The sequence below is a fragment of the Ursus maritimus genome, unplaced genomic scaffold (genome assembly GCF_017311325.1).
Source record: "Ursus maritimus isolate PB19 unplaced genomic scaffold, ASM1731132v1 scaffold_26, whole genome shotgun sequence".
In the NCBI taxonomy this organism is placed as follows: domain Eukaryota; kingdom Metazoa; phylum Chordata; class Mammalia; order Carnivora; family Ursidae; genus Ursus; species Ursus maritimus.
Window position 1 is genome coordinate 41,395,052 of NW_024425119.1, and position 15,103 is coordinate 41,410,154.

The following is a 15,103-nucleotide window of genomic DNA, read 5'->3' on the forward strand; positions in this document are numbered from 1 at the left end:
GTGACCTTGAGAAAGTGCTTTCAACAGCATGATGGAGACAGTCAGTCACCAAAATTCAGAAACACTCAGCATTCACCAGGAAGGATGTCTCATTTCCTCTTTGCTTTTTCATTTATGGGAAAAAAGTTGAAATCATCTAAAGATGTTCAATGTACACAAAATCTTTTAAACATGGATATGGTAGGTGTGTCTAAGTTTGAGAGCTTTAAAAATGTGATAGCCGAGGTTCGAGAGAGCTCTGAAAAAGTTTTGAGGATTATAAAAATCAACAAGGGTTTCAAGTTCTTTTTTGAAAGAAAAGAACATGGGCTCAACTTTTTACTTCACCCTGAAATTTGGTCTCCAAAATACACATCTGAGTAACAAAAGCTGTTAAACCATCTTGCATAATTTCTACAAATAATTTCTACAAATCAAAATTGGTTTTTTATTCCATTAGATATTATATGGCCTGAAAAATCGGATCTGTAATCAAGGCTACCACGCATGACTATGCAGGCTGTATGCGGCTGTTCAAAACCAGGCGTTCTATTGATACCCCAGTCCATAAAATGTGAATGTCTGCTGCCTTCCACTGCGCCTCACAAAAGCCCAACCCCACTTCCGTGTTTTAGGATCAAACCTTTAGGTCAAAGTTCTTTCTTTATGCTCTTGTTCTTTCCTTTGAGAAGGTGAAGTGTGTGTGTGTGTGTGTGTGTGTGTGTGCGTGTGTGCTTGCGCACGCATGTGTGGTGGTAGCGGGAAGTGGGGTGGTAGGACACCACTGGGTGTCATTTTATTTCGCTGGCCTGTCTGTCCCTGTCCCCCAGGCCTGAAATGTCTCCAGGCTGAAGAATCCCAGCACCGTTCTTTTTTCTCGACAGATACAACTTTCACACTCTTAGGTTCCCACTTGTCTGGGAGTTAAAAATCTGCAAGTTATTCCACTTTTCTGGCTTTATTTTCCTCCTCTATAAACGTCGGGTAACAGCGTTTCTAGTCTTTATGATTTTATCACTCTGGCTCTCTGAATCCTTGCCAAATTCTTGGCAGCACCATAGAGAGTCTGAGTTGGCCCTTCCTATCCCTTACACAAACAGCCCCAGCCCTCAGTTAATGGACCACTCACTCCGGAAGCTTGTCCTCAGCACCTAGGCAGACAAAGCTATGTGCTAAGGAAGTCCTTGTCCTGGGGTTCCCCGCTTGCTGGAGAGAAATGGACCCAGAGAAACCCAAACACTCAGCAAAACAGTAAGGAGCATGACCAATCCTGAGCAAGTGCTGAAAGTGCTTGATCTGATGGAGGTCCAGAAGGGAGAGAAGAGGCTGAATTGTTAGATTTGATTTTATTTGAGACAGAGAGCGAGAGAGCTCGTACGCGCGCACAGGGGGAGAGAGACTCTCCAACAGACTCCCTGCTGAGCATGGAGCCCAATGTGGGGCTTGATCTCAAGACCCTGAGACCATGACCCGAGCCGAAATCAAGAGTCAGAGGCTTAACCTACTGAGCCACCCAAGTGCCCCATTAGGTTTGATATTAAAGGCAATGAACTGGAAGCAGCTGTCACTACCAGAAACAAGAGACTAAAATGCTGCTTGAGGGTAACAATTCTTCTTATTTCATATGGTTTAAAGAGGAAGCAAAGCAGAGCCCTCAAGGAGAACTTACCCATGGAAATTTGATTAGGAACCCAGGCAAGTGGCAAGGCCTTGAACTCAGGCTGGGAAGTTCGGGAGTGATATTTATTTATTAATGAAAAGTTACCTACAAGTTGATTGTGCTAAGGCACTGGGCACATGGCCAACTGGTCCACCTTCTGGTATACTTCACTTTCAAACTCCTTGACCTTGTCTTTTGCCCTCCTGTTCGTCTTAGCTACCCCAGGTCCAGTCTCAGACCGGACTGTATTGTCGCTGTCTTTCTCCTGAAACCGTGACAGCCTGAGGGCAGGCGTGTTGTCTTAGTCACGGCAAAGTTCCAGAATGTAGCACAGATGCCCGGCGCGCAGCAGGCTCCCGTGACATGCTTGTGAAATGACCTTTCCACGCATGCTCAAACACCAGTTACTAGAGGAAAATCCTGCTCTCGGGAGAAAAGTCTCCCCTATTCCTAGGCTACCTCCATTTCATTTCTCAAATCTAGCTCCTCTCCCCTTCAAGCGATGTTCAGTTGGTGGGCTCACCCGCGAAATTCTGAGGGGACTGTCAACATGTGATCCTCTTCTTCTTCTCGACGGTCTTTCCTTCATCTCCTACCCTTTCTACCCACACACCTGCCATTCATCGGTAGATCCATCCTTTAAGGCAGAGAGGAAGAGGAAAGAGCGAGGTACAGAATGGGCCTAGAGTCGGAAACCTCTCGATGTGGGTGTCGACTTACTGGTTCCTATTCGTTTCAGGCTGCAGTTAGAAGCAAACAGTCCCTGCCGCTGAGCGGAGGCCCGCGGAGGCCTCCTAGTGAGGTGCTGGCGGAAAAGCACAGGGTTTAAGATGGAGCCCTAGCTCTGCAACTCTGAGGCTCTTTCCTTGATTAAATCACCTCCTTCTCAGATCCTACTCCCCCTGCCCAGAGTTAGACCAAATCAGTGGCTGCCAAATGCTGTTCTCAGACTAGCTACTACATCATAATTACCTGGAAACTTTATATAAAACATAGATTTCCTGGTTAATGATCAACCAAGGCTGTTAATGTCACACGAAAAAAGGAGACGCGCAGACATTCTGTGCCTCCAGATGGAAAACTCTCACACCTATAAAAATAACAAGTATTCTTGCCACCCAAACAAACAAAAACAAAAATCTGAATCTCATCAAGCCTCTAAATCTAACTGTTAATTTACAGAAAATACCAGAGACAGAGGAGCATGCTAAACTGTACTGTGGGGACTCAGTCAAGTTTAGGCTGCAGGAAACTTCCAGAGAATAACCCAGTGTCACCGACAAACAAACCGCAAAGAGGGAGGGATCAGAAACCCGCAGATGAAGGGATTTAACTTTAAACCTAAGAGACTTAAACATGCCAACAAGTTGCTGATTTAAACAAACTAAAAAAAAAAAGACATCGTTAGGGGAGTGTGAACATTGACTGGATATTTTGCATTAAGAAATTATTCCTACTTTTTAAAGATACCACTTAATCTTACATTTTAGTGGAATATCAGAAAAGATATTTGTATTATATTGTTAACTGAAAAGGGCAAGTTATAAAACCAGTATCAATGGAATAATCTCACTTTTGTTTTTTTTTGTTGTTTTTTGTTTGTTTTTTAAAGATTTTATTTATTTATTTGACAGAGAGAGAGGCAGCAAGAGAGGGAACACAAGCAGGGGGAGTGGGAGAGGGAGAAGCAGGCTTCCTGCTGAGCAGGGACCCCAATGCGGGGCTCGATCCCAGGACCTGGGATCATGACCTGAGCTGAAGGCAGACGCTTAACGACTGAGCTACCCAGGCACCCCAATAATCTCACTTTTGTAAACCTATTTATTTATTGTGGATTTACTTAAAGATCATACACATTCATAGCAGAGTGATTGTAAGGATATAAAACAACAGTGGTGGTAGCATGGGACGGTGTGAAATCAGGTTTTTTAAAAAAGATTTTATTAGTTTATTTGAGAGAGAGAACACATGGGGGGGGGCAGAAGGAAAGAGAGAAACAGGCGCCCCGCTGAGAAGGGAGCCTCATTTGGCTCCATTCCAGGACCCTGGGATAGTGACCCAAGCCGAACACAGTTGCTACTGAGCCACCCAGGTGCCTCCAAATCAGGATTTTTTAAATTCATGTTTTCCTTGTCCTTTCTGGTTAGTTGTAATGAGTAAATATCTCACAGAAAATATTTTTAGGTGTGATAATGGCTTTGTGGTTATATTTTAAAAGAGTCCTTATCTTTAGAGATTGATAATGAAATTTTTATGGATAAAATTATGTGATACATAGAATTTGCTTCATAGTAATCAAGGATGGGGGAAAGTAGGTGGAAACAGAAATGAGCTGATTAATTATTAAAGCTGAGAGATGGGTATGTACGTGTGGATTAATTATACAAGTTTTCCTAGCTTTGCATATATTTGAAAACTTCCATTAAAACAAGTTTAAAAGTACAGATTCCCAAGCGCTACTATCAGAGACCTCACATGTAAAAATATTTCCCAAACGGCGCCTGGGTGGCTCAGTTGTTAAGTGTCTGCCTTTGGCTCAGGTCATGATCCCAGGCTGCTAGGACTGAGCTCCACATCGAATGTCCCTCCCCCAAATCAGGCTCCATGCTCAGCAGGGAGTCTGCTTCTCCCCCTCCTTCTCCCCCTCCCTCTGCTTCTCCCCCACCTCATGCTCTCTCTCTCAAATAAATAAAATCTTAAAATATATATATATATGTATATATATATATATTCCCAAATGATTCTAATATACGATCAACTGCTGAATTAGATTATAGTGAATGACCTTTTAATAGAATTTTAGAGAATTATTTTCCATATAATTCAATTTACTGATACTGTCCAGTAAAGAAGTTGGCTGGCCTTTGTCCCCAGTTCCTGGGAAGTAACTTCTAACTCCTTCGGATTTCCTGAGTGATAGGAATGTGTTTGTTATTCATGGTGGGCCTCTCAGATCCTAGTCAGTCTATGCGAAACAAATGACTCAGGATGGTGGCTGGTCAGGCTGGAAAGAGGAACCATGTGATGAGAGGTGTGGGCCTTTGAGACAGGTGATGTCAGCCTGACCTCCAGTGGAGCCAGAGAGAAAGGGAGCTAGAGATTAAATTCAATCATGTGGCCAGTGATTTACTAGGTTAATAAATCACAATTAAAAAAAACTCTAGACACCTGACGTGTGGGTGAGCTTCCCTGGTTGGTAATCCTCTATCAACGTGCTGGGAAGGTGACATGTCTTGGGAACACAGAAGCTTCTGGTCTGGAGCTCTCCCAGACCTCACTTTATGTGTCTCTTCACTTGGCTCGTCCTCATTTGTATCGTTGGTAATAAAACAGTAATTGTAAATAGAGCAGTTTCCTGAGTTCTGTGAGTTGTTCTCATGGACTGTGGATGCTGAGTGGCTAGTAGGAACCCCCAAGTCTATAGCGTTGGTATAGTGCAGGGGGCCTGGGAGCTCCGGGCTTGTGGCTGGTGTCTGCAGTGAAGCAGTCTAGTGGGCGACTGTGCCCTTAACGTTGAGCTGTGACCTGACTCCGCGGAGTTAAGTGGTGAAACTGCATGACAATGGGATATTCATGGAGGTTAATAACCCCTTCTATGACAAGGAGGGGATTGCAACCTCCAAACTCCGGGGCTGAGGTGACAGTTAAATGAGATCATGTGCATGAAAGTACCCAGCACAGTGCCTCGCACATGGAGACAGGAAATGAAATATCCCCTGGGAGGTGAAACCCGGTATCCACTTCTTAATGGAAATTTCTACATAAAATTACCTGTAGTATCCAGTGAAGACAGAAGGCGCAGGGAGAATAGGAGGTTTGCTGGGGAGAATGACAGGTGAAAGACGGAGGGATGATTTAGAAACGAGGGCTCAGGGGAGGCAGAGGGAGTGGACAAAGAGGAAACAAGGAAAATAGGGTGCTACTCTGACGAGAAGAGCCGGAGGGTGGGAAAGAGGCACCCTGGGGAAGTGATAAGCCAAAAACAGAGGGAGCGGGGGCTCGCTACAACTTTGTCTAAGGACCTGGTGATGCCACTGTAGCTGGGGGAACCACTAAGAGAAAAGAAGAGCACTTGTCTGTCCCCCAAAACCCAGGGCAGCAGGAACGGGAAAGGGAAGTTTCTCTGTAAGCAGCAGGTCACCCTGTGGCCCTCTCCCCAGGGGGGAAGATGGCTTAGGAGGGATGCCTTTTGGTTCTCAGAGCCTGCTGTTCTCCTGCCAGTCAGCCCTCCCTTCCTGCTTCCTCCAAGCCTCCCTTCCCTACCCTCCGGATTACCTGTTGATGGTAGAAGTTGTTGGCATTTTGTTCAAACCGTTCATCTTTGGTTTCCACAGTTTTCCCCAACTTCTGCAGTACCTGGGAATGTGAGTTGGAAAGGGCCACAAGGTTATAGTCAAGTCTCTCTCACCCGTTGGCCTCATGGGACCCTGGCTTCTGAGTCTCAGACGCAGTTGAAGGGGTCTGTGTTTCTATCAGCCCAGTGGAATTTAAAATATAGCACATTGCTGCAAAAAAGATCACATTTTGGGGTTCTTCTCAAATTGGGATAGTCCTGTGGGTACGTAGCAGTGTGCGAAGGGGTATATAGAAAGCCTGGAATAAACGGCATATAGGCTGGGAATGACATTGTTATTTACAGTGGGTTTTTTTGGGGGGGGGTATTATATTAAAACAAGGATTAATAAGAAGAATGTAAAAGGTACGTTGCTTTTAAAGGTAAAACATGAGCCTTGAAGACTTTTCACTTGAGAGACACTCTTCCAGCCACAGCCACAGATTCCTCTAGATAGATGAGGTGAGAGAGGCAGGCAGGAGACTCTTTTCTTGGGAGGCCCCTTGTGGAAAACTGTGAGGAGCAGATAGAAGGCATTTAACACTCAGCTCAAAATGAATGCTCTCTGTGTCTGTCTCCTCTCCCCTGGGGACCTGAGAGCCAGCCACCACACTGGTCTCAGTGCTAAAGCAAAGGGGAGGGAAATGAAAAAGATACAGTGCCTGTTCTTACAGGGGACACTCACCTATAAACAAGAAAGCAAGCCCTGGCTCTACTGCCTGTAGCCCCCATTTTGAAAGGAGGCACCACTAACACTCCCCCAGGTCCAAGTAAGGATCTCAGGGCTGCCCTCAACTACTTCTCTCTCACCTCCTTCATGGAATTCCTCACTGTGCCCATCTCTGGAAACCACCCCACGTCTTCGAGTCTCTCCATCATGGCTTTGTTCTCAGCACTCCCTGTTTCTCGCCTGGCCTGCTTCAACAGGCCTATCATGCTGCTGCTTAAAACCTTCTAATGATTCTCCACTCGTCTGCTCAATGGATTTGTAGTAAATGCCCATACGTGTCTATCTGCTGTAGTTCAAATTCTAGTATGCAGACGGGTCTCCACGATCCGACGCCGCAGCAAGCTCACCCCCCATTATTCCGCCTTCCTGCAGGTCTCCTTCCCTAACACTTGTTTAGTTTCCTGACTAAGCCGTCCTGTGGCTCGTTGTAGATGCTGTGCCCTCTTTCTGGAATGTTCTTCCCCTCCTTGTCTCTCAGGCAACTATCTAAAAAACAATGCCCCAATTTAGGGGCACCTGGCTGGCTCAGTCAGAAGAGCAGGAGACTCGGGGCGCCTGGGTGGCACAGCGGTTAAGCCTCTGCCTTCGGCTCAGGGCGTGATCCCGGCGTTATGGGATCGAGCCCCACATCAGGCTCCTCTGCTATGAGCCTGCTTCTTCCTCTCCCACTCCCCCTGCTTGTGTTCCCTCTCTCGCTGGCTGTTTCTATCTCTAATAAATAAATAAATAAAATCTTAAAAAAAAAAAAAGAAGAAGAAGAGCAGGAGACTCTTGATCTCAGGGTTGCGAGTTTGAGTCCCAGGTTGGCTGTAGAGATTACTTAAGTAAATAAACTTAAAAAAATTAAAAAAAAAACCAATTCATATTCCACATCCTTTATGACACTTAACCACATTCTCCTTCATCCTGTTACTTGAGTTAATCACTCCCTCCTAAGCGCTTGCACCTTCTGCACCTTGCAGACACTTCTATTACTGTTTTATTATTTGTATTTATCTAATTATGTCTCCTTCTAAACTGTGGGCACCTTGAGAAGCGGGTACTTGCCTTACTCATCTAGATTTCTCAGTATCCAGCAAAGAGATACTTAATACTTCTAACAGGAAGGAAAGTGGGCCTGATATAGGAGAGGATCAACTGGGGGGGCCTTAAATGAAGATTTTGCTAAACTACAGGGCATCTGGGTACTTCAGCTGGTTAAGTGTCTGCCTTTGGCTCAGGTCACGATCCCACCCTCCTGGAATTAAGCCCTGCCTTGGACTCCCTGCTAAGCAGAGTCTGCTCTTCTCCCTCTGCCCCTCCCCCCGCTCATGCTCTGTCTCTCTCAAATAAATAAATAAAATCTTAAAAAACGAAGATTTTGCTAGACTGGAATAGAGTATAAGGGGGGAGAGTGGAAAGAAGACAAAGTCAGGAAAGTAAGTACCGATCCTCACACAGCTCCATGAGATGGCTCAGTGTGGCTGCTTTAGGGTGTGTCATGGGGCGTGGTGGGTAAGGGGGCTAGAAGCGGAGATGGCAGTCTCACCGTGAAGGGCTGTGAATCATACGCAAAAGTGTCAGGGTCTCGGGAGTGAGGAAGGCTCTATGCACAGCCTCGGACCCATGTGTCCCCATTCTTAATCCCGGGGTTAGCATCTCAGACTTCTGGAGCTCTCTCTGGAGCGGTTATGATCTAAGGCTCCAGAGTCAAACAGATACAGGCCCTGCCTTGGCCTTTACACTTACGGTATAAGCCTTTGGGCAAATAAGCCTATGCGTCTCTTGAGTCTCCTTTACAAAACTCCCCTTCCCCCACTAAGATAACAGCACCTCCTGGAGCTGTTGGGAGAATTCAACGACATTATACCTGTAAATGCTTTCCCAGGGCGGCCCTGCAGGGAGCGCTTAACACAAATCCACCATTGTTCTGTGCAGTTCCACCCCCTTCCCTAGGAGTACCTGTCTGTTTCCTTCTCAGTTTAGCCAGACGTCTGTGTCTCTGACTTCATCTCACCGAACACCTGACCCTGGGTACGCAGAGTCTGCCGGCTTCCCTGACCCTCCCCTCCCTCCCCCGCCAACAAAACACCATCCTCTACCAGAAAGTTGCAAAACCACCTTGTCTAAGTGGTAAGTACTGCTCTCACTTCCTTCCTGCTACTCCTCCCTTCCTTTGCCCGGGGCATGGTTCTTCTTAGGTGGAGGGGGCTGAAAGGATGGTCAGCTCAGTCTAGAGTTAATGTGGCATACCCCATCTCCCCAGCCCCCACAAGGTTCGAGGCAAAAAGTCTTCAAGGGGGTGGGAGTGCGTGTGCTGAACACTCCCACCTTTAACTCTGAAACTGAAAAAAGGAGTGTGATCACCCTGAAAGCATAACCCAGTGCCCCAGGCCCAAAGTCGCTTGTTGCCATTAGCAACAGGGCTGGGTCTATCAGGGCACGTGAACTATGCTACTGACGTTCTTCCGCTAGAACTAGAGTTCCCTGACGGAAGAGAACGCACAGGTGCTCAACAAAGATCTGAAAGACCGAATAAATTCCACCTTTGGGCCACTTCCCAATGAAAGCCCACCCAAGGAGAGTCCCTAACGTGCTACACTAAGAATTTAGCCCCCGGGGGGGGGGGGCAGAGACATTTAGACAGAAAGAACAGGAACACGAGACAAAGTGAATGTGGCAAAATGTTAACGCTTGGTGAAAAAGGTAAAGAATATTCCCGGGTTCTTGACCTATTTTAACGTCTACGTAGATTGGGGTATGAGGATAAAGCTTAAAAAAAAAAATCATTGCAGATATGTTCGGTGGCTATAGTTCTTTACCAGGACCCTCCCCCATAATCGCTTATTATATTTTAGTTAACTCTCTCAGTTGGAATAATTTGAATAGGCCCCGGGTAAGATACTATGGAATTTTGTTACAAATTTTTTCTTAGGTGTGATAACAGTACTGTAGTTTATGTGAGAAATCCTCATTTTCAGGATATATGCTAAAGTAGGCTCTTCCTTAACATGGCCGTAAAATACTTTCCAGCCTTTTCTGCCACCACTCCCTGTACTCCAGCTCAGCTGCATTTCTCACTGTTCTGCCTAAAACGGTTTCCACACTCCAGGCCGCGCTCATGCTGGCATTCCTCAGCTGGAATGCTCCCCCACCGCTCGCCTGAGGAACTACTAATCAGCCGTAATTCCCAGCTTAAATTCCGCCCTCTACCACAAAACCTCCTTCGATTCTCCTCTGTCGTTCTCGCCTCTGAATTCCCACAGAGTGCAGATCTCTCAGGTGACTCATTGCACCCTTTTTTTTTTTTTTTAAACTAGACTGTAAGCTTCTGGCAGGTTCGAGAGTGCCTCTTACTCATCTTTAAACTCCTTCCTGGGTCCAGGCCAGGATCCTGGACAAAGGAATTTTTCTGTAAGTATTGTTGATAGAACCCTCTGGGAGACAAGTTGAGTAAAAGTCAGTAGAGGAAAAGACCAACAAAGAAGTGGTAAACAATGCCCCTTCTCCGGGGAGAACGGAGAGGTTTGCCACAGAGAAATCACAAACAGATGGTGAAAGCATTCATCTGAAATGCGAAGAAGTATCTTGCTGTAAAAACACAATTCAGTCTTATGTTGAGTCTGGGTGGAAACTGGAAAATAAAACAAGAAGAACACTTCATCTCCACTGTGTGTAACAGTCCCTGGGCCTTCACTCCTAGCACTTCAGAGGAGGAGGCCTGAGCAGAAGGTGTTTCTACTCCTGGTTTTGCTCCTGAGAGATCCGCAGGAAGTGGGCAGACCCAGATGTGAGAATGGTTCATCAGGAGCTTTGTCAAGAGCGCAGCCTGAGGTTGGGATCCAAGGCGGGCCACCTGGCCTTCAGTGACAGTTCTGCCACTTGCCAATCTCTTTTGAGTCTCATTTCTTCATTCTAAAATTGGGATGTTAATAACATCCTCCAAGTGTTGCAAAGATGAAGTGAGATCGTGTCATGAGTGTTGGCTCCATAAAGAGAGAGATCGTGTCTTCCTTAATTTCCTGTGCCTTGTCAATCGTAGGTGCTCGATATCTGAGCCATCTATTTGATACCCGAGTTACCTCATACTAGTCAGAAGGTTACAGCCAACAGCTTACAGTAAACTATAAAGTGTTCCAGGGACTCCTTTCTTTTGACCCGAGCTTTTCCTCTCTTTTGCTTGCCTTCAGAAACCTCCCAAGACTCAAGGACTGGCCCCTCCCTGCATTCCAGGCCATTTTCCCCGCTCTATCCAAGCAGCATCCACGACCTCTAGGGCCCAGAGGTACTGCTCCGAGTTCAGTGTCTGCCTGCCCTTGTGTTTATGTCTGGGTTCACAGCATCTTCCTGTTTTCAGCCTTAACCTGCGAGTTCCCTAAGGCAGATGGGAGGTGGCTCCTCTCTCTGTTCTTCTCGGGGTTCAGACCAGGGTGTACCTGGGTGGCTGGTTCTCCCTTTGGGAAGTATTTGCCTCCGAGGTTTAAGGCACCCTCGCCCCTTCTCTCGCTTTGCTATCCTTACCACGTTGAATTTCCAAATCACTGAACATCGACGCTCTCATTTTACAGGTGCAGAATCTGAAGCCCAGAGCAGAGACATTATTTATCTAAGGCTTTGGAGTCCATGTTTAGAAAAGGAAAGGAATCCCACGCCAAGGGCGTAGCGTTGATGATAGGCTGGATGAGGACAGATGGTGAAAGAGTGAGGTAAAATCAATTGCTGTGTCTTTTTTTTTTTTTTTTAAAGATTTTATTTATTCGACAGAGACAGCCAGCAAGAGAGGGAACACAAGCAGGGGGAGTGGGAGAGGAAGAAGCAGGCTCCCAGCGGAGGAGCCCGATGTGGGGCTCGATCCCAGAACGCTGGGATCACGCCCTGAGCCAAAGGCAGACACTTAATGACTGCGCCACCCAGGCGCCCCCAATTGCTGTGTCTTTTCAAAATAATTCTCATCCATGAGTTTTTGGTCTTCTGGGTTTTCTTTGTATTTCCAACCCATAGTGCAGCGGGTGCCTTCTGTTCCTCCACACCCCTTCTAACTAGACCTACCCACAGGCTCTGATCGCTATCAGATTTGTAACTAGACCTCCTTTCAAGATGCTGAAACCACGATCAAGGTGAAGTTAGAGTAAGGTGAAGTAATGAAGTCCAGCCACACAGAATCTTTCCTTTTCCTCCACTCTTTCACATGACCCTGGCTTCCTCAAGACAGAAAGAGGAGATTCATCTACCAGGGTTGATAGGTAGAGAGCAGAGAGGTTCAGGTTAGCAGGGAAGGACATACTCTGGACAGGTAGAAACAAGAATGTCATTAAAATGTGTAGAGAGGTGTTCCGGGGGGACAGCCTACCTAAATGCCAGTGCTGGAGTAGGGCCACCCAGAGCTAAACCAAGGACACAATCTAGAAAGAGAGGCTCCTTCATCACCCTGGGCCGGTACTTTCCAACACCAAAGAGACCGCACAGAAGGCAGATACGGGCTACTGCTTACATCAGCTTCAACAAGGCACAGAGACCAGGCAAGGGTGGGTACAGAGGGAGCCCTGCAGAATTACTCTGTGCTTGTGGACCAGGTGGTCCTCGCGGGCAGCACAGCTGGTCACGGCTGCCTTATGACTCTGCGCAGAGTATCTCCTTCGAACCTTCAATTTCATCATCTGTAAAGTACCGTCCTCGCTGGGCTGCTAGGACAAAAACTCCCACCTTTTCTGGGTCGGCCTGAGCCTTGTTTAGGGTTCCAGAGGGAGACTGTTGTCTCCTCTGCGTCTCTATCCTTGCCGAAGATTGGGTGATTTCCTCCGTGCTCTCAAATCTTTCCGTTTTAAGGGAAACCCAGTCCCACTCCCGTCTGCCGGGGAAGCGGGGGACCCCTCAGTTCGGCCCAGGCCCCCCGGGCACCCTGCACGCCCCTCTGTCCGCGTCGGGCCGGCGGGACGGGCGGGTGGTGCGGCCCGGCCACCTACCTTCTCCTGGGCCCTGCTGAACTTCTTCTGCACCTGCTTGGCGAACAGGCCGGCCGCGCCTCCCGCCTTGCCCTCCGCCATCCTGCCGGCTCCGGGCGCCTGGCCCGGCGGCCTGTGGTTTTCTGGAGGCCCCCGAGGAGGAAGTGCGGTTCCCGGCATGCCTCGCATCCGGCCGTGGCCGTGGCCGCCCCGCCCCACGCCGCTCGCGACCCCCGCGGCCGCGCAGGCTCCTCGGGAGGCCCCCTCCGCGCGCAGCCACCACGGCCCGGAGGCCTCCGGGGCCACCAGCGCTCAGCCCCGGCCCCCGAGGGGGACCCCAGGAGCGCAGGCGGGGCTGCACCTGTTCGGAGGAGGAGGCTGGACACTTGGGCCTGCCCTCAGGGGGTGCTCCTTCAAATCCAGCGTCGAAGCTGCGCACCCCGCAGGGCCAGGAGCACCCGCCCCACGGAACAGAGTTTTCGAAAGTGGGCCGAGACCCATTCGTGCCCGCAGGCAATTCGCCATAACCATCAGCACTGGGAAAGAACTGGAACGATGGGGTAGAAAGATTGCGATTTCCGCTTAGCCAGAGTACTGGGAAACGTTGTTTCACTTGCATGTGCGTGTCCTCTGGGTTGCCGGGTAAAATGCTCGTCTTATTCCAGGCTACGGTTTTTAAAGATGGAAAGCCTCTGCCGGGGACGTTGGCTGTAAGCCTAGAACCGGTAGGGACGGAGTGCGGGAAGGGGCAGGACTCCACGGTGGGATTTGAAAGGGAGGAGCCAGCGGTAGAAATGGAGAGGATCTTACTGGAAAAGGACTGAGGAGGAGAGAATGGAAGCCCGCGCTGGGGAGGGGAGCACACTTCCCTAGCTGGACGGACTGGTGCGTGTACTGGGTGGAGGCAGAGACAGACACAGGCTGGGAAAGTGGGGACGAGGCTGCCCAGACACACCTGTTGCTCCCACCGAGGTCTCCTAAGCCAGGCTGACCCTTTGAGGGGGATAGCTGGATATTAGGACACTGGGTTTGGAGGTATCATTGACTCACAGATTTTTAGAGTGGTGTAACTTTCCTCCAAGAGGGGAAGAGGGTCAAGATGACTTTCCTGAGGAGTGGAGAGGGAAGCTGGAGGCCCTTGTCTGCTGTCATTTTCTAGGCCATTCCCCCAAACAGACATACTGCACTCAGGGTCAGCTGTGTGACGGGCATTGCTGAAAGTGTCAGGAAACCAAGGATAAATAAAAAGAGAGAGAGAGAGAGAGAGAGAGAGAGATCTGACCTCAAGATGCTTAAAGTCTGGAGGTGGAGAGAGGTTGGTCATCAGATGATTATAATATTGTGTGCTTGATGCATTTATAGAGATGGATACAAAATTGTCAGGTCCTAGGTCATTGGGGTTTATTCTGGACGTGAGCTGTGGGGATGGTCTAGAAGGGGCAGAGTGCTGAAAATGGAAGGACTTGATGTTGGATAGGAAGAAGAGGGGAGAAGCCCAGGGGATGGCGGTACTGTGGGAATACTGAGAGAAGATGGTCGCGATAACGGGTCTGTAACTAGCAGGAGGAGGCCAACACCTCTGTCCCTCTCGGCAGTCCACAGCATCGTCAGCAATGCAGCCCAGCCAATGCCTCCTAAGAAACCCTCTTCTGTGCCAATCTCTTAGGAACGAAAATGGTCATTTGATGGTCATCAAATCATGTGGTTTTAGAGCAGGGACAATCTTTAGAAGTTGACTGGATGAGGAAACTCACAGAAAAAGCTGGTGACTTGCCCAAGGTTACCCAGTTCCCCAGTGTTGGAACTGAGTTGGGAACATCGGCGTCCTGACCCAGCTTCTAACAGTGCATATACTGTTCCAGAGGCTTCTGCAGACATTGCAGCCTACAAACGCCAGGACCGGTCTTAGCCGGTTTCTCCGGTTATAACGTTAACTACCTATTCCCTCTTGTCTGGTCCTCCGGGATCGCTATGAACATCTGCTTCTCATCCTCTTCGCCTTCTTTCAGTTCCCTCTTCAGTCTATTGTAGGCCACTCCGAAAGACTGAACCCAGGCCAGGATCGGGCAGAATATCAGCTTCCCAGTTCTCTGTGGTTTATAGAACCCCGGATCCGGTTGTCTATTTTAGTCCCAGCCTTGAAATGCTGACTCACACTTAGTTGGAGGCCCTATATTGTTGTCTCTTCTTCCTTTTTGTTCTGCTCAACCCTTTCCTCTCTTTGTTCAGTATCTTCTTTTCTCCTGGTTTCTATTCTTGCCTTCCTCGTCTCCTTTGAAATTTGTCACTTTCTTTCTCTGCTGGCCTCTGACCTACCACCGAATCCTATACTCCTATCTCTAGTGTACGCTAGTAGCTGCCATCACCCAGAACTTTGGGGGGAGCCCCTGTTCTAGGCACTGAAGGCCGGGAACAAGAGAAGGATGAGCCCACAGTGTGCCTGGGAGAGTCTGGGCACTTTTAGGCACTCAAGACCATTT

The 15,103-nt window shown here is 48.3% G+C and overlaps 1 protein-coding gene and 1 long non-coding RNA gene across 8 annotated transcripts in view; one reads left to right on the forward strand and one right to left on the reverse strand.

Moving 5' to 3' along the window:
* The window catches only part of BIN2 (bridging integrator 2), a 29,220-nt gene extending 16,421 nt beyond the window's left edge, over nucleotides 1-12,799 (reverse strand). For 2 of the 4 annotated variants that reach the window (XM_040642468.1, XM_040642466.1), the window contains exons 1-2: nucleotides 12,645-12,799; nucleotides 5,915-5,995 (exon numbers count right to left, since the gene is read on the reverse strand). In XM_040642468.1, coding sequence (XP_040498402.1) covers nucleotides 5,915-5,995; nucleotides 12,645-12,725 — 162 coding nt within the window. In that variant the 5' untranslated portion in view covers nucleotides 12,726-12,799. The remainder of the gene's footprint in view (nucleotides 1-5,914; nucleotides 5,996-12,644) is intronic. The other 2 variants (XM_040642465.1, XM_040642467.1) reach the window with 2 other exon arrangements.
* Nucleotides 12,800-12,875: 76 nt separating this feature from the next.
* The window catches only part of LOC121105425, a 38,392-nt gene continuing 36,164 nt past the window's right edge, over nucleotides 12,876-15,103 (forward strand). The window contains exon 1 of one of the 4 annotated variants that reach the window (XR_005837935.1): nucleotides 12,876-13,508. This is a non-coding gene — a long non-coding RNA (uncharacterized LOC121105425). The remainder of the gene's footprint in view (nucleotides 13,509-15,103) is intronic. The other 3 variants (XR_005837936.1, XR_005837937.1, XR_005837934.1) reach the window with 3 other exon arrangements.